Source organism: Dipteris shenzhenensis, chromosome 4 (genome assembly GCF_047967505.1).
Source record: "Dipteris shenzhenensis isolate YYH24624 ecotype China chromosome 4, Dip_SZ_1.0, whole genome shotgun sequence".
Taxonomy (NCBI): domain Eukaryota; kingdom Viridiplantae; phylum Streptophyta; class Polypodiopsida; order Gleicheniales; family Dipteridaceae; genus Dipteris; species Dipteris shenzhenensis.
In genome coordinates this window covers 1,475,038-1,493,431 of record NC_141599.1, presented here as the reverse complement: position 1 = coordinate 1,493,431, position 18,394 = coordinate 1,475,038, and the positions used below count along the sequence as shown (strand labels likewise).

Below are 18,394 nucleotides of genomic sequence, written 5' to 3'. Positions count from 1 at the left end.
GTACTGGTTGCATAAAGGGCAATTGTCCGATATCCAATAATAAGTTGAGAGTATGAGTGCCACATGGCACCCATGTCAAAGTGGGATACTTTGCCAGGGCCATCTCACCTGCGGCCTTGTAATTCGATGCATTATCTGTTACTAATGCAGTAACATTCTCACTGCCACCAACTTTGCGGATTGCTCTTTCGTATATTTTTACAATATATGCCAAAGTTTTTTCTTTTAGAGACGTATCAATACTCTCCAAAAACATCGTTCCCTTGGGAGTAATGCATATTACATTTATCAAGGGTTTGGCCTGCTTGCTAGTCCATCCATCAAATGCAAGAGTGCACCCATATATAGGAATAAAGTCCAATATCTTTTTTTTCAAGCAATCCACCACAGTTTGTTTGACTCTATCAAGATGATCGGTACGCATTTTATTATAATCTGGCAAAATAAATCCTGGTCTAGCACATGATTTCAAGGCATTATGAAACGTGTCATCTCTCATGACACTGAATGGTATACCATTTTTAACAAATGCTTCTGTCCATCTTAAGTGCTCTTCATGCACTTGTTGTCGAAGAAATCCATCCTCCATAGAAGACTCTTCTCCCTTTTTTCTCTTCTTTACCTGACAGACATTAGTTGCATCAAAACTCACCTGCGACCTGCTCGCTAGCATATCTACATCACCTTCATGTATGGATACACTCCTCGCATTTATTGGTGCTTCTCCTTCAACCATCTCATCAATCTCAATGCTCACATCTTGTTGATTTGCACAATTTCTTATTAGGGTCGGATTAACCACTTTCTTCACTTTCTCTAAATACGATTTGCATAACGGAAGAACATCAGACGGAGTGCATGTGCAAGCTCCAACGTCATTGCCTATTCCGAGAAAATGTTGCTTGATGCAAGTAGAACCACCTGTGAATTTGTGTCCACAATATTTACACTGCAAGAAAGAGACCGAGACATGTACTTTTCGTATCTCCATCACGTATGACCAAATCTTGATGCGCACCATGCCTTTGAAGTTGCCAAAAACAAAATGCACAAAAAACTAATCTGAGTATATAATAGAAACATATTGTAATACACATTTTATAAAAAACAACACATATCCTTTGAAAAACACGTTCAAGCATGCAATATATTAATTGTCATTCAATCACGCTCTTTTAAAATAATTCACATTCTATTGAAAGAATATTAAATATTCATTCAAAAGAAAGTGTAAGAATGAGACAACTCTTCTAATAACTTTTAAAACTTTCAATTCATACACTTTAAAACTCTTTGTATTCTTTCACACTCTATTGAAAGAATATTACATATTCATTCAAAGAAAGTGTGAGAATACAAACACAATAAAATCATATTTCTCACATGAGGTCTCGGGAACTCAACAAGAAGATCCTAAAACTCCCACATACAAAAATTCCCACAAGAGATCTAAGGAACTCAACAAGGAGATCTTAGAACTTCCACAAACTAATTTAATAATTTCATAGACACGAAAACAAGCCCATTTCTCACAATAGATCTAAGGAACTCAACAAGGAGATCCTAAACTCCCACATACAAAAATCTATTCACATGAGATCTAAGAAACTCAACAAGGAGATCCTAGAACTCCCACAAACAAATTTCATAGACACAAAAACAAGCCTATTTATCACAAGAGATCTGAGGAACTCACCAAAGAGATCCTAGAACTCCCACTTACAAAAATCTATTCACATGAGATCTAAGAAACTCAACAAGGAGATCTTAGAAATCCCACAAACAAATTTCATAGACACAAAAACATGATTTATGCTTTATGTAAATGCTTCTTCTTGTAACTCAAGTGTACACCGAAGGATGTATATATTTTGCATCTCTCATCTATAAAGCTTAAATTATAGTTTTTTGCATCTTTATGTTTCATATGAACTAGAAGTGGTTCTTGGTTAGCCACTTTGTTGTTTTAGTAATTGTAAGGGCAGTTCTGTGGATGATGATGCATGGCAAAGTATTGATAGTGTTTGAAAACTATTTCATACCTCTCATTTCAAAGGACATAAATGCCTCTAAAGGGAAAAATGCCACTTCATACCTCTCATTTTGAAAGACATAAGAGCCTATGAAGGGAAAATTTGGCTTGGCTAAAATATTTAGAGAGTCATAGAGAAACATAAGCAAGGCCATACCCACATCATAGTTTGGGGCATCACACTTTTAAGGCCCATGGAGCTAGTCTAGGGCTTTTTAATTAAGAACTAGGCTCAAGGGACAATCATGGCAAGGAAGGGAAGGACGTTCATGTATATGGAACGTTCACCAATATGGATATGTAGAACCATCAGATTGGTACCCAAATTTGCAATGGTATACTTGGGTAATGGTACTTGGTTTAAAGGGTTTAGATAGGGTTAAAGGGGAAGGCGCCAAAGTTGCATTTTGGGGGAAAAAATCCCCCCAAAATATTTCCTCCTTCCTTCAAACGGCTTCTCAACGGAACAGAGCTATTGATTCGGTGGAGACCTCTAGCTTGTATCATGATTCTCACTGCCTGTACTTGCAGCTTGCACCTTGCTAAGGACATGTTTGTCCCTTCCCTAGCAGCTAGTGAGCATTGAGCAGCAGCCCGCGTTCGCTCCTGCTCTGCAGGCGCTAGCTGCACCATATCGATCAGCTGCTCGTGCGTGGTACCTTATTCATCTTCATCATGGCACGTGCCCAAGTAGCTCTGATTTTTTGGCCAGCAACTACTACACTAGCAGCTAGTACATTGCGCTCAGGCCAGTTCCGATATTCCGTTCGCTATGCAGCTGCAGGAAATAAAAGGGTGATCTATACATGCAGTGTACTAGCTGCTGCGTACCATTCAAAGTAGCTCGTGGTTGGGGCATACGTTGCCTATTTCCCTTGACTCCATGAGCAGCTACAGCTCCTAAGAGGATCGATTGCAACATAAACACTGGGAGGATCGAGGCATTAGGGTACATTCTGAGGTGAACTCCCAACAAGTCGATTGCAATGCGGTCAGCTCACCTTGGGCAGCAATTTCCAGGTTAGTACTAATTCGATCCATTTACCAAGGAATGTTCTAGCATTAACCCCCATTTTCTATCCTAAAGTAATCCTATCTCTTAATATATATGCCTCCCATGCCACAAATCCTATCTCATAATAAGTTTATGTATGCCTATGTCTATGCTTCTATATGTCTATATGCTTATGTGAATGCCTACTTTATGCTTTATGCCTATTTGCCTATGCTTCTATATGTCTATATGCTTTATGTGAATGCCTATTTGCCTTTGCTTCTATTTGCTTTATGCTTTATGTGAATGCCTATTTGCCTATGCTTCTTTAGTCTATTTAATGAATGCCATTGCGTGCCTTATTTTATGCTTGACGTTTATGCCTTATGCTTCTATACTTTATGTGAATGCTAGTATATGCTTTATGCTTATTTAATGAATTTCTATCCTTCTATATGCCTATGTGAATGCCTATGCCTATTTGCCTATTTTCCTATGCCTATTTGCCTATTTGTCTATATGCCTATTAGTCTATGCTTCTTTAGTCTATGCTTCTATGCCTATTAAGCTTATGCTTTATGTGAATGCCTATTTCTAAGCTTTATGTGAATGCCTATATGCCTAATTCTATATGCATGTTTTATGCTTTATGCTTTATGGATCTAATCTTTAAATGTTTATGGATGCCTTCTTTGCCATTGATGAATGCCTATGTTTATGCTTACCTATGTTTCTACATGCTTCTATGCTATTTATGCTATATTCTATGCCTATGTTTCTATTGGTGTTTCTATAGTCTATGCCTATGTTTCTATTGGTGTTTCTATAGTCTATGCCTATGTTTCTATTGGTGTTTCTATATGTCTATGTTATTGTTTGCGCATATGTGAATGCCATTGTTTGTGCTTCTATGTTTCATTGGGTTTATGCTAGACACGTAATGCCTGATTCTATATGCATGTTTTATGCTTTATGCTTTATGGATCTACTCTTTAAATGTTTATGGATGCCTTCTTTATGCTTAATGCCTATTTCTATGCTTTATGTGAATGCCTATTAAGTTTATGCTTTATGTGAATGCCTATTTGCCTATGCTTCTTTAGTCTATGCCTTGTCTATATGGTATGGCAATATTTCTTTTATTTGCTTATGGTATGGCAGTTTCATTTTTATGTTATGATATGCTATGCACTTATGCTATGCTAGACGCGTATCTATGGTCCTATGTGTGGGAGCTAAGTACCAGAAGTGACAAAATCTCACGGGTATAGTCCTTTATCCATGGAGTCATTGCTAGGGTGTGCATTTGCATGGCCTACAACAGCTTACCTATGGTTTTACCATGGGTGAGGCTACTTTGATGATATCTATTGGGAGGGCGTCTGTACGACTAGCACTAGTTGCCCATACTTAGGACCCTACTATGTGTTTTTATTTTAAATGTGTTTATACATGTTTATAAATGCTATGTCTCTATGCTTGTGATGGACTTTGTTGAGCTTATGTGAGTGTTTGTTCTCTAGGGTGTTTTATTTATGATTTCATGTGCCTTATTCCAGATGGCAATAGATGATAGCCTACGGAGATGTAGATGCAATTATAGGTGTAGGCATTCGCCTCTTGGCTATCAAGATGTGAGCTGAAGGACGTATTATGTGCATTTGCAACAAGACTCCGTTGGAAACTTACACGCATCAATTTTGAGGAATGTGAATGAGGAGAACTCTATTGACAATGATACTGTAGTGAATGAAGAACTCATTGAATCATCTAATTGACAGAGGCGGGTATGGTGTAGATGTGAAACTTATTGCCATGGTGGCCGCTTGGTCGCTCCATCAACTTATGCAAGGCATATGCAAGTTGATGAGCGATTTGAAACTATTGCAGAAAATCTTGGTTTGCATGCTCCACACTTTAGCTCTTGTGGACCTGAAGAAGAGGAGAACAATGAGCCTATGCATTAGATGGAAGGGAACGATGAATTTACTGATATGCATGAACAGGATAGGTTGGATGATGAAGAGGATAACATGGATGCTTTAGGAGAGGATAGCCATTTATCTCTCGCTGATAAAATCATACAAAGATTGATTGAGTTGCAAGCTCTTTGGGATGGACATCAAGCTTCAGTGGAGTTTCAAGATAGTATGCTTAAAATTCTATTTGGAGATATGGGTGGTCCTAGGTCTACAACACATCAAGGCGCAAAAAGATCGAGTTTAAGTAAACTATTGGTCCAACTTCCAGAAACATGCGATGGAAGTCTAAATGGAATAACTATTCCCACATGTTGGGAGCAATTAACTACTATGTTGACAAGGCTTGGAATGGTTGAATCAAAGAGATATAGAATATGTCAAGGAAAAGAGGATTCCATACATGCTCCAATACTCTATCTACCAAGCAAAGAGGATGCTTATAGTGGTAACACTGTTGAATGCCAATGCAATAGAAATGTCACTGGAAAGAGAAAATTAAAGCGCAATTGTTTAACATGTTGTGAGAAGTGTGAGAAATGTGCAGTGCCTAGAAAGGAAATGTTATGTTTTGACTACATTTCCATTGGTGAACAATTGAAACTACTTACTAAAAGTAGATCTTTATGCCACGAATTATTGGAAATGTGGTGAAATAAAGACAAATGGTTGGTATCGAACAATTCTAATGAAAATATTAGAATTGATGAGTTTTGGGATGGTAGTAAATGTAAAAGTGTTAAAGAGTTTTGGGATCCAGAATCGGAGTTTGAGTTGCCATTGGTATGTGAGAAGGGGTATTGCAAACAAGCTTATACAGCATGACCATCTTCACTTAAATCGGAAGCACTTTTGGAGGGTTGGAAAGAACATGAGAAAATTTACAAATTTGTTTGCAAGGCTTGTCGAGCTCTCATACAAGGTCCCCAAAGACTCTGTAAGGTAAAATCTCCTAATATATACTATATGTGGTCTCTAATTAATTTATGTTTGAGGATTCCACATAATGTTGTACTCTAAATGTGTCTTTTTTACATATACAGGGAGATCCATGCAATTTTGCTGTCTTATTGCACTGGGATGGGTTCCAAACATCAAGAACAACCCAGAAGAATTGTGGTGTCATCGAGATAAAGGTTCTCAATTGTGGAAAGAAGTCCATAATTGGAGCAATACCAGTCTTGTTCATTCCATTTAGTTGCAAAAAAATTATAGGAAGCTCAAGCAAACTCTTTCATGTTTTTATAAATCCTTTGATAGATGAATTAGAAAGTTTGTTCATAGATGGAATTGATATAGATTTCAATTATCCAATGCCTTTAATTGTTGGGCATGATAGCTCTTTTTCCCAAACCTTCAAAGCACGTGCTATGCTTATGATGGTGACTGGTGACCATCCAGCTCAATGTAAGATTGGAGCTTTTAAAGATGGTGGCCAAGCTTTTTGTCGTGGAGACAAACCTATCGCTACTTTAGAATGTGAAGGATCAAGTCGATACCTTTATGACCAAAATAGATTCCAATTCAGATATGCTCCAGCCAAGAGGTCCACAAAAGATATGTTGAGAGACTTGCTTCTTGCAGAGCGAGCAAGCACTCAAATGCAACGTGAAGACATTCTCAAAGAGGCTGGTCTTTCAGGTAGATCATGTCTATGGAGATTATATGATCTTTATGGGTTCGACTTATCTCTTGATCTTGTATATGATTGTATGCACATACTAGCATTGAATATGTTTTCAAAGTACATGAGCTCTTTAATGAGAGATATCGATAATAGAGTGAAGAAAGAAATCGATGAAGCAACTCATAGAATGACATTGGCCACACCTTATTCCATCCGATATGGTTGATGGCCAAGGTTTCCTAGCAAGTATTTTGAGAGTTACAAGGCAAAGGAAACACAAAAGTTCGTACAATGGTGTCTTCCTTATGTCCTGAGTGAAGTCCAAGGTATTCCTAAGAAATTCTATGATTTGGGTCTCTTGATCATAGATATTGCTCATGCCTTTTATAACTATACTAGAAGTAATGGCTGATCTCAAGAAGACATAAACACTCTGAGGGTATTTCTTGCTTCTTGGAGAGTAAGATCAGAAGAGTGGATTGGAAGAAACTCAGCTCCATTAGAGCATGTTGCAGGTTTGGGAGAATTTCTTGATGATATTTTGCGACATGGCAGCCATGATGGGTTTTAGTGCTACATATATGAGCGTATGGTCTCAACATATGCTAGCATCAAAACAAACAATAAGGACAATGAGATTTCGTATGCAAACTATCATCGAAGGAGATTTTTCACATGGGTCTTTCTACATATTCAAGAAGATGCTGATAGGTTGTTTCCTCATCAAAGGATGTTGAAAGAGTTTCATGGAGTTCTTTCAGTCCCAGATGGATATTTAGTGGACAAACATGGATGTTATGACTATCCTCAATGGCATTCATTAGGATTGATAAATGTATCATCCATTGAAAAAGCAAAACATTTATGGAGTTTAGCTATATTGCATGCGAAAGACTATCCTTGCCAAAGAGTCATTGGCCAAAAGGGTATTGTAATAGCATGAAAGATGCCAAAAGTTGGATATGCAACAAGTGAGGAAAGAAGGTATGCAGAGCAAAATCTTCAATTCGGGATTGAGAGAGTAACAGAATACAAGAAAATTATGTTTAAGGGTGAGGTTTATAAGATTGAAGATAAGGTGGTTGTAAAGTCTGAAGAGGATGCAACATTAGTCTCTAGTGTGGGACACTGGAAACCGTGTATAGCATCGTTTTTCCCCTTTCAGCATAATGGTGACATGCAACTATTCTTTGGAGCACACTACTATAGGCAACGCATTGTTGTTGAAAGAGGATATGAAAGATTAGATATTGATGGCACCACTGGCATGAGTGTCCTACAAAATGCATATTTGCCATACACCTGGAATTGTATAAGGCCAATTAGTTCTTTATTGCATAAGTTTATTCCTCTACAGCATGGAGGTGGTATCATTGCATATGAGACAAAAGATTTAGGATTGAGAACACGTTTAATCCAACCTGGTTGCATTGGATGTATTCCTCCTTGGCTACAGGAGAATGATATTATTTTATTGAAGTCTTGTCTTGATATAATATGCTCACCAAATGATCTCAAGTATGCTGTTGTCAGAGATGTGGATCACACGCTAAATCAAGTTAAAGTAGCATGGCTAAAGCTGGTTCATGTTGAGGAAAAGAGATGGAAGGTCTCGATGGAAGACAACGAATGGAAGGATTGGTGGTTTTGTGTGTTTGTCAACGAGACGTGGAAAGTTATCAAGACAAAGAACATGGTAGTTTATGGCAAAGCCAAGATAGTTCCTATCATGTGGCAATCTTAGGCATGTAGCTAGGATACATGAAGTTAACATCATTCAAGGAATTCGAAAACGGATTTGGTACGTATTTGTATTTGATTTCCTTTTACATCTATTTCTATTTTGTATGTTTTTATTTGATACTGCTTATGTTGTGCATGATCAAGATGGCTAGTAACAACATGGACATGGCGGCGCTACTAAAGAAAATGATGAGTGAAGATGCAAGTTTCCTTGGACTCATGGATTCCATGGTTAGTTCAATTAAAGGTATGTCATTTTTTGTTGGATTTATGTTATGCATTTTGAGAAAGAAGGGGTTGAACATATAGAGAAGGTGCTGTGTGGTTGATGAATGCATGGCATGTATTCACTACATTTAGAGAAAGAACGGGCTGATTTTGTAAGCATGTATGTTATGCATTTGGAGAAAAAAGGTGGCTACATTTATAGCATGTATGTTTTTGCCTTTGGATGTAAGGGAGGGGGTTGAATATATGGGAGAAGGGGGCTGAATATATGGGAGAAGGGGGCTGAATTTACATCATGTATGTTTATGCTTTTGGATGTATGGGAGGGGGCTGAATTTATGCATTTGGATTTAAGGGAGAAGGCTGAATTTACGCATTTGGATTTAAGAGAGAAGGCTGAATTTTTGGGTGAAGAGAACTATTTTATGAATTTATGGGCTGTATTCATTGCATTTAGAGAAAGAAGGGGCTGATTTGTAAGCATGTATGTTATGCACTTGAAGAATCTAGGTGGCTGAATTTATATCATGTATGTTTTTGCCTTTGGATGTAAGGGAGGGGGCTAAATTTATGGGAGTAAGAGGCTGAATTTATCGCATGTATGTTTATGCATTTGGATGTAAGGGAGGTTGTTGAATTTATGGGAGAAGGGGGTTTAATTTATGGCATGTGTGTTTTCCATTTGGAGAATGCATGTAACTGACTTTATGGCACGTATGTTATGCACTTAGAGAAAGAAGGTGGCTGAATTTCTGGCATTTATGTTTTTGCATTTGGATGTAAGAGGAGGGGCTGAATTTATGGCATGTATGTTTTTGCATTTAGATATGAGAGAGGGGGCTGAATATATGGCATGTGTGTTTTTTATATATGGAAAATGCCTATGGGAGATGCATCAAAGGATGTGTCTTTCAAAGAGAACAAGGAGCGTCTCTCTTTGCAAGATAAATCTCAAGTTTCTGTTCCTCCGATCTTAGGGGCAAGTTTTACACCTAAATATGATGTGTTTAAACCACCCAAAATGAATAGTAGGGATAAGAACAAGATATATGGGAAAGAGCTCCTAGAAAAGTGCTTTAGAGACCAGCATTCTCTATTGTTAGAAAACTACCATCGTGTACGAAGGTGGTTCGAGGGAATAGAGACTGTTATAGATCTATGGCATAAAAAGGAAGAACAACAGCATATTAAAGGCATCATCCATGAGCGTCATCATGAGATAGTGCCTCTAAAGTTTAGTGGAGTTGAATAGAGCTGGAGAGAGGAAGATATATACAAGTGGTGGATCTCCTCAAAGTAGTCTAGCAGGAAATACTCGAAGAAGAGGACCCTTGTAAATAATGTGAGTTGGCCTTTCAATTATGTGATATTTTATACAACTGTATATTTGTAATATAGATATGATCTAGTCATGTATTCTATTGTGTTTCAAAGGACGAAATGAGCAAAGTTCAGAGAAATCTGGAGCTTGAAGCAACTAGTCCTTGTATTGACAAGTATCCACATAATTCAATTTCAAAGAAGGTATGTTCAATACATTTAATGGTTCTCTAGCATGAAGTAAAAATTTATATTTGAGAGTGCTCTCAACGAAAGCAAGAATGGAAGAAGGAGAGAGAGAAACAGAGAGCCACACAAGTTATGGTGGGTGCAGAACACCCTAATCTTCTTTTTTTCATTCATTTATATATGTGTTTGAGTATTGTACATAACCGGGCTAAAGGCACAGTGACCTTTAACCCCCACAACCTCCCACTTAAAGGACAATGTGCCTTTAAGGGAGAACAACCAGTGAGCATACTATCCAATGCCCATCAATACATGACAATACTCAAACCACAGACTAGGTAGACTCTTCGTTAGCATAACTGCAGGGTTATCATCTGTATGAACCTTAACAAGCTCTATGCACTTGTCCTCAAGTACCTCCCTGATGAAATGGTACCTGACCTCAATGTGTTTGGTCTTTGCATGAAAGACCGGATTCTGTGCTAGCTGAATAGCACTCATGGAATCACTATGCAATGTCGGTACACCTGTATGGATCCCCAAATCTCCCACTAGCCGATCAAGCCATATAGCCTCCTTGCAACCCTCTGTGGCTGCAACATACTCAGCCTCTGTGGTAGACAAAGCAACGCACTTTTGTGCGTGAGACATCCACGACACTGCACCACCTGCAAAAGTGAACACATAACCAAAAGTGGATCTCCTACTATCCACATGCCCTGCATAGTCTGAATCTGTGTACCCAAGTACATGCATGTCTCCTCTACCAAAGCAGATGCACATCTCCTTGGTACCCTTCATGTACCTCATGATGCACTAAGCTGCCTCCCAATGCCTCTTTCCTAGATTAGCCATATATCAGCTAACAACTCCCATTGCAAATGCAATGTCTGGTCTAGTAGCTATCATAGCATACATAAGACTCCCAACTGCTGATGCATAAGGAACCTTGGCCATCATGGCCCTTTCCTCATCTGATTTGGGACTATCTGTATGACTCAATTTCACATATGGAGGCAATGGAGTACTCACCGCCTTCCCCCCCTCCATATTGAAACGCTGCAATACTTTTGTAACATACTCTTTTTGTGAAATCCAAAGGAGTTTCCTACTCCGATCATGCGTGATGCGCATACCAAGAATATGACCTGCAAATCCTAAATCCTTCATATCAAAGGCCTCATGCAACTTGGCCTTTAATGCATCTAGCTCATAAGTATTCTTGCTAGCCAATAGCATATCATCCACATAGTGTGCCAAGATTATCAGGCTATTATTCTTAGCCCTTTTAGTGTAGAGGCAGTGATCAATTTCACTCCTTCTAAAACCCTGGGACTGAATGAAAGCATCAAACTTGTGATACCAGTCTCTAGGCGCTTGCTTAAGACCATAGAGACTCTTCTCTTCTTCAGCTTGCAAACTAAATGCTCTTTGCCCTTTTCTTCAAAGCCTTCCGGTTGCATCATGTAAATTTCCTCATGCAAATCCCCATGCAAGAAAGCTGTCTTGACATCCATTTGCATAAGCTCCATATCCTCTAATGCCACTAGTCCAAGCATGCATCTAAGTGTGGTCATCTTCACAACCGGAGAGAATATCTCATCAAAGTCCACACCCTTCTCTTGCTTGAACCCTTTAGCGACCAAACGAGCCTTGTACTTAGGCACATCATCACCTGTGACCTTCTTTTTGTAGACCCATTTACATGGCAATGCTTTCTTTCCATGTGGCAAAGAAACCAAGTCCCAAGTCTTATTCTTCATAAGTGAACTCATCTCTGATTGCATAGCATACTCCCACTTGCATTGATCCTCACGCATCATAGCCTCTCTATAGCAAGAAGGCTCCCTACAATCAGTAAGCATCACATAGTCTACCCTTGGAACAAACCTATTAGGCGGTCTAGATACTCTAGATGATCTTCTCAAGGGCATTTCAGCTTGCTGTCCCACCTGCATATCAGCCACATTTGGCTCATCATTTCCATCAATAGATGATCCATCATCTACCCTTGATTGTATACCTATGGGAGTACTTGGTGGTACCATTTCTTGCACATTTGGTGCATGGACAGCTTGCTGTCTATCAACATATGCAGGTGGATTCACATCATGGAAAGTGATTCTCCTCATTTCCACATCCCTCATGGGTGCCTTATGCATCTTCTTCTCATTGAAGACCACATCATGGCTGCGTATGATCTTCTTTACTTCTGGATCCCAGAGATGATAGCCCATCTCTCCACTTTCACCATAACCCAGAAAGATGCATTTCCTAGACTTACGATCTAGCTTCTTTCGAAGCTCTTTTGGCACATGTGCATATGCCTCACACCCAAATATACGCAAGTGAGAGTAAGAGGGCTTCTTGCCACTCCATGCCTCTTCAGGAATACCACCATCCAAACTCTTACTAGGTGATCTATTGATCACATGCACTGCAGTCTTCATTGCCTCAACCCAAAAACCACCAGAAAGACTTGCATTGGAAAGCATGCATTGCAACCTTTCTTGAATGGTACGGTTCATCTTTTCTGCAACTGGATTTTGCTTTGGAGTACGAGGGGATGTGAGCTCCCTCTTAATCCCACGTGTATCACAGAAATGCTGAAAGTCATGAGAGAGATACTCTTCACCATTGTCAGTCCGTAGGCATTTAAGTGTTCTACCTGACTGATTCTCAACCAAGGCCAGCCATTTCTGAAATACCTGGAACACATTACTCTTCTGAGCTATAGCATAAGCCCACACTTTCCTAGTTGCATCATCAATGAATGTCACATAGTATTCAGCCCCGCTTAATGACCGTGTAGGCATGGGACCACATACGTCTGAATGCACCAAATCAAGCATTTCAAACTCTTTCTTTCCCCTTCTTTTATGGGCTGATTTAGTCTGCTTTCCATAGAGACAATGCTCACAAAATTCAAAATCAGAGAAACTCAAATGCGGTACATTATCCAAACGGCATAAGAGTTTCATTCCATTCTGGCTCATGTGCCCCAACCTGCAATGCCACAAAGAAGTGCTTGGCTGCTCAGTTATTGCAACAACATGATCAAATACCCCTGATACATGTAAGGGATACAAAGTTCCACACTTGGCACCCCTGGCCAAAAGCATAGAGCCCTTCTAAATTTTCCAACTCTGAAAGCCAAAAGTGGTGTGAAAACCAGCATCATCTAGCTGACCCACTGAAATAAGACTCTTGGTCAGCTTAGGCACATGTCTCACATGTTTCAAAATAAATGCAAACCCATTTGCAAAAGAAAACTTTATGTCACCTGCTCCCACTATGTCACATGCATAGTCATTTCCAAGATGCACTCAACCTGTCTTTCCACTATCATAAGTGGAGAACCATTCCCTATGGGGAGTAACATGGAATGAAGCACCAGAATCCAAAATCCAATCCTGGGAATATGCATCATCTGAAGTGGTAAGCAACTCTGCAGATAAACTAGACATGAAGAGAACGTCATTGTCACTATCATGTGTGACTGCATTGATCTCCTCGATCTTCACTTTTCCTTTGTCCTCCCTTGACTCTCTTCCTTTTGATTTGCACCCCAATTTGCTTTCTTTTTCTTATCCTTTTGCTCTCTTTTTAGCTTATGCAATCCTTTTTCATATGGCCCTTCTTGCCATAGTGGTAACACTCAATGTTTTGTGCCCTGGATTTGCTACGTGACTTCCCTCTTTCTTGGGACTTCCCCCTAAACTGTGATCTGCCCCTTTGCACATTTAAGGCTGCATCCTACTTGTTGCCATCCATAGACTTCCGTCTAATCTCCTCGGCCAACAAGCTACCCACAACATCATCAAATTTTAGTACTCCACCAGGTGCAGAGTTACTGACAACTGTACGAAAGGTATCCCATGAGGATGGCAATGAATATAAGAGAAATATTGCCTTAGTCTCTGCATCAAAATTCATCTTCTGAGCTTGAAGCTGGCTGAAAATAATATTGAATTCATTCAAGTGAGAAGCAATGGAGACCCCTTCATCTGCAGCTCAAACAACCTCTTCATGAGGTAAACTTTATTAGAGGCAATTTTCTTCTCATAAGTGGCACATAGTTTCTTCCACAAATCTTCCGTAGTCTGCTCATTTACTACTATGAAATAAACTGACTCTGCAAGATGAAGTCTAATAGTAGACTTTGCTAATGCATCCAACTCATTCCAATCATCCTCAGACATATTTGCAGGCTTAGCTTCAATCCCTGCCAAGGGTTTAATCTGCTTCTTTTGAATAAGCACATCCCTTATTTGTTCTTTCCACAAAGAAAAGTTTGTCCCATCAAACTTTTTAATGTTGAAAAACTCCTTTTCAGACATGGAAGAGGACGCCATGATGCAAATGAAACAAAATCCCAAATGCTAGTACCTGCAAGGGAGAATCACACCAAATACTAGGTGCACCCAAATGTGTATGCCACAATAGAGTGAAATATCACCAAAATTCAAAGCTGAAAGCATCAAAAGATGCATCTGACTCATGTGCATATAGTATGCATCCATATGAGCAAATCTGGCCCAAAAGAAAATGCCAATAAGTGCCAAATGACTCAAGCATAAACATCGTCCACTGGCATATGCATCAATAATATCTCATCCAAGAGAGCATAGCACTATCAGTTGATCACCTGCAATGTGTCAAAGCTGTCCCTCAGCATAAAATAGCATCCATGTGCAAAGCGTCCATAAAAATAGCATCCCACAAGGCAATTTGGGCCTATCAGCACATCCAATAAGGACCGTAATGCATCCAAATGGCTTATAAATCATCCACTACAACCCAATGCATACCACAAATGAGCGCACACTGCGCAAACTGCAACCAGAGTGATCTCCATAAGGTATGCTCAAGAAATCATAGTCCCACGGTAATGACCGCTACTGAAAATAGAACCTGAGATGCCTCAAAACATGGGTGCCATTGCATAATCGGACTCAGCAAGAAAGTCTGCAAATATCTCTCTTCTGCCAGAACTCCAAAATCCCAATTGATGAGTGAGAAATGGGAGTCAACACTTATCCACTGCCATGTGGCATAAATCTAAGGTTTCAAAACCTTAGAATGAAAAATGCATAATAGAGAGACGAAATCGAATACACAGAGATCTATAACTCTGAAAATCCTCCACCGAATCACGCAAGAACTGATAGGTAGGGGTTTTTGGGCATCCGGAACGCAATGGGACAAACGGTTTGGAAACCGTGGTCTCAATCATTGGGTCCAACACACGGGCTGAAAAACGTTTTTTAAAACAGAGCTGTTTGTAAACTCCACTGGAGTGCGAATGATGAGCAACATAGAAGTTTTAGGACCTCCTGAGTCCACCAGAACTGACAGATCTGCAAACACCCGGGCAAAAAATGCAGAAACTGACACAGTGAGTCAGAAATCCAATGAAATGATCCCAGATTCAAGAATGAAGGTGTTTCTAAGCTCTTGAAGTAATGTGGACACCAAAAGCAAGCAATAGTTGCCTCTACAATTCAATACGGAGTCTCTGTCATCGAATGGAATAGGGAAAAGCTCAAAAAACGACTTTTTCTTTGAAACCACTTAACAGGCTCTCAAAACCACTTCGCAAAACCAAAGTGACTTTTCCAAAGGTTCCTCCAAGGTCTCTGCACACTCGGATGCAAGTAAAGTCACCCACAAAGCTTCCCATAGAGCTTCTCCTTCCTCCCACAGAGCTGCTGAGCTTCAAGCATTCACGCACGCTTAGCTAGATCACCCGAGCTCTGATACCAGTTGAGAGTGCTCTCAACGGAAGCAAGAAAGGAAGAAGGAGAGAGAGAAACAGAGAGCCACACAAGTTTTGGTGGGTGCAGAACACCCTAATCTTCTTTTTTTCATTCATTTATATATGTGTTTGAGTATTGTACATAACCGAGGTAAAGGCACAGTGACCGTTGACCCCCATAGTATTTATTTGCATAATTTGTGCCACTTCTTACTTGGATTATTTAACTCTTTAGCAGTCTATTGGAGATTCTATTTCTATTAGAGGGAAATTTCATAAACAAGGATATTCAACATCTCAGGTTGTTGACGCATTTGAAAGATATGTTTTTTCAAGAAAAATTAAGAATATCGTATACCAATTGAACTAAGTTCTCATTTCTTTGGACTTCAAAGTGATATATAAGAGTTTAATAAAATTTTGTATGTCTATTTGAAACTTTTTAGAGATATATGGAGCCTCAAGCAACTACTCCTTGTATTGATGAGTCTCCATGTAATCCGATTTCAGAGAAGGTATGTTTATATTAATACCTTGAATGATTCCCTACTTTTAGTAACAAGTTATACTTTTTCATGTAATTTATGTGACATCTTACTTGGATTATTTAATTCATTGGCAGTCTATTGGAAATTCAGTTTCTATTGGAGGAGAATTTTATGGACAAGGATGTCCAACATCTAAGGTTGTTGAAGCATTTCCAATAAAAGATATGTTTTTAATTTTATAAAGAATATAAAATGTTTTCTTTAATAAAATCATATGTTCTTTTGTATAGATAGATAAGTTCATGGCAAAGAGATTCGAAGGGTTTGAGTATTATCACTCTGATCAGGTGTGTAAGTTTCAATCATGAGTTTTCTTCTATTTTGAAAAAGTATTATTAACCATTCAGTTATTCACAATTTATCTATCTTGAATATTTTATATCAGGATTCTTATGGTGAAGCAAATGCTGATATGAATGAGATGACATTTTCTAAGATGCTTCATGGTGACATCACTACAAATGAAGATAAGGTATGAATTGCCTTTATCTTTTAGATATGCTTATGATTGAAGCTATGTTCTTTGATTCAATTGTGATCAGCATCTTCTTTTTAGACAAGTTTTAATTTAATTTTGTCATATTTTTAGGATCCAATATCAAATGTGATTGATTCTACGAATGAAATGTCTAGAAAAAGTGAACGAAAGAGAAAGGTAGTTGTCGTTTATGCAATACCCTTTAAAAGTAAAGCAAGTAGTTTGTATGCTTGTATTCTTTACATAATTCTTTCCAATGGCATTAACACTACTTGTTGTTTATCATTCATAGGTGAGTGAAAAAATGAGAGATCACTTAGAATAGAAGACCATGCAAAGAAGTGATAAATCCCAAGGAAAGAGATGCAAGGTATTGTTATATTTAGAATTTATTTTCTATGGTTTGAAGTCTTTATACCTTGATTTAATCTCAATTTTTTGTTTGAATTAGAACTTAAAAGATATTCAAGGTATAGACATGGAGGTGACTACGATTTCAAGCGAGTATAAAAGAGTATGCAACAGCCTTTTACATTAAGCTTGATTATTTAAATCATTTGCTTCGAATTTGTTAATATATTGTCACTTGTTTTGTTATTGCCTTTTACGTTAGGCTTGTTTATTTAAATCATTTGCTTTGAATTTGTTAATATATCGTCACTTGTTTTGTTACTATGCCCTCAGGTGGATGACATTTCAGAAGAAAATATGGAGACGATACTTTTGAAATACATGGGAGTCCACACAATTCATGATATGTACTTTTCCTTAAAAAGTACATATGTGAAGCTTAAAAAGATGGAGAGTAGCTTCCAACAGTAAACCAGCCAGTAACATTATGATAAGGGACATTGTGCATTGGCTTATTGAAAGTCAAAAAGTTAGATTCATGGAAAAATATGATGTGCTTAGTTTAGAAGATATAGAGATTTTGATATGACATTTAGCTTGATTCAAATAAGTCTTCAATGATGTTATGTAGAGCTCTTTTAGCTCTCTTTGGTTGTGTTATATTTCTTATAGTAGAAGTTTTTTGCTTTTTCTTTTGAATATTGTAATAACGAATGGACTTTTTACCTTCTTATTATTTGTAGAAATATTAAAGAGAACTCCATAATCTTTTTGATGGTTTTCTTGAATCTTAGTGTAGATAATGTGAGTTAAGGTAATTATAGTAACAATTGCTTATTGCTCTAGGTACTTTAAAAGTTCAAATTGCTACATATAAAAATGTGAAACATGAGTGCTTCATTTCTTAAATGATATAACTTAGACAAAATCACTTATTTTGCGTTCTCCCTATATAGGGAAATAGAAGATTCTCAATATTGTTTACTAGTTCATAACTAGCAAGTTTGCAAACTATGAAAAATGGGACATTTCCTAGTTTGTCTTACAAAGAAAAAGAGGATTCTCTATATCATCTACTAGACTATAACTAGGAAGTGTGCAAACTAGGGAAAATGGAACATTTCCTAGTGAGACTATGTAGGGAATT

The 18,394-nt window shown here is 38.3% G+C and overlaps 1 protein-coding gene across 1 annotated transcript; it reads left to right on the top strand.

Moving 5' to 3' along the window:
• Window positions 1–16,322: 16,322 nt before the first annotated feature.
• Window positions 16,323–17,642, top strand: LOC147902313 (uncharacterized). Its single transcript, XM_087373191.1, has 8 exons — window positions 16,323–16,385; window positions 16,493–16,555; window positions 16,649–16,705; window positions 16,804–16,890; window positions 17,008–17,073; window positions 17,189–17,266; window positions 17,348–17,410; window positions 17,581–17,642. The coding sequence occupies exons 1-6, from the start codon at window positions 16,323–16,325 to the stop codon at window positions 17,219–17,221; spliced, it is 369 nt and encodes a 122-aa protein (XP_087229317.1). The 3' UTR covers window positions 17,222–17,266; window positions 17,348–17,410; window positions 17,581–17,642.
• Window positions 17,643–18,394: the final 752 nt, after the last annotated feature.

Bases quoted from the DNA above. Each gene is read 5' to 3' on its own strand.
- LOC147902313 (XM_087373191.1), top strand. From the start codon at position 16,323: ATGGAGCCTCAAGCAACTACTCCTTGTATTGATGAGTCTCCATGTAAT. The intron at 16,556-16,648 runs GTTGTTGAAGCA...TCTTTTGTATAG, and splicing joins AAGGATGTCCAACATCTAAG to ATAGATAAGTTCATGGCAAA. The intron at 17,074-17,188 runs GTAGTTGTCGTT...TATCATTCATAG, and splicing joins AAAGTGAACGAAAGAGAAAG to GTGAGTGAAAAAATGAGAGA.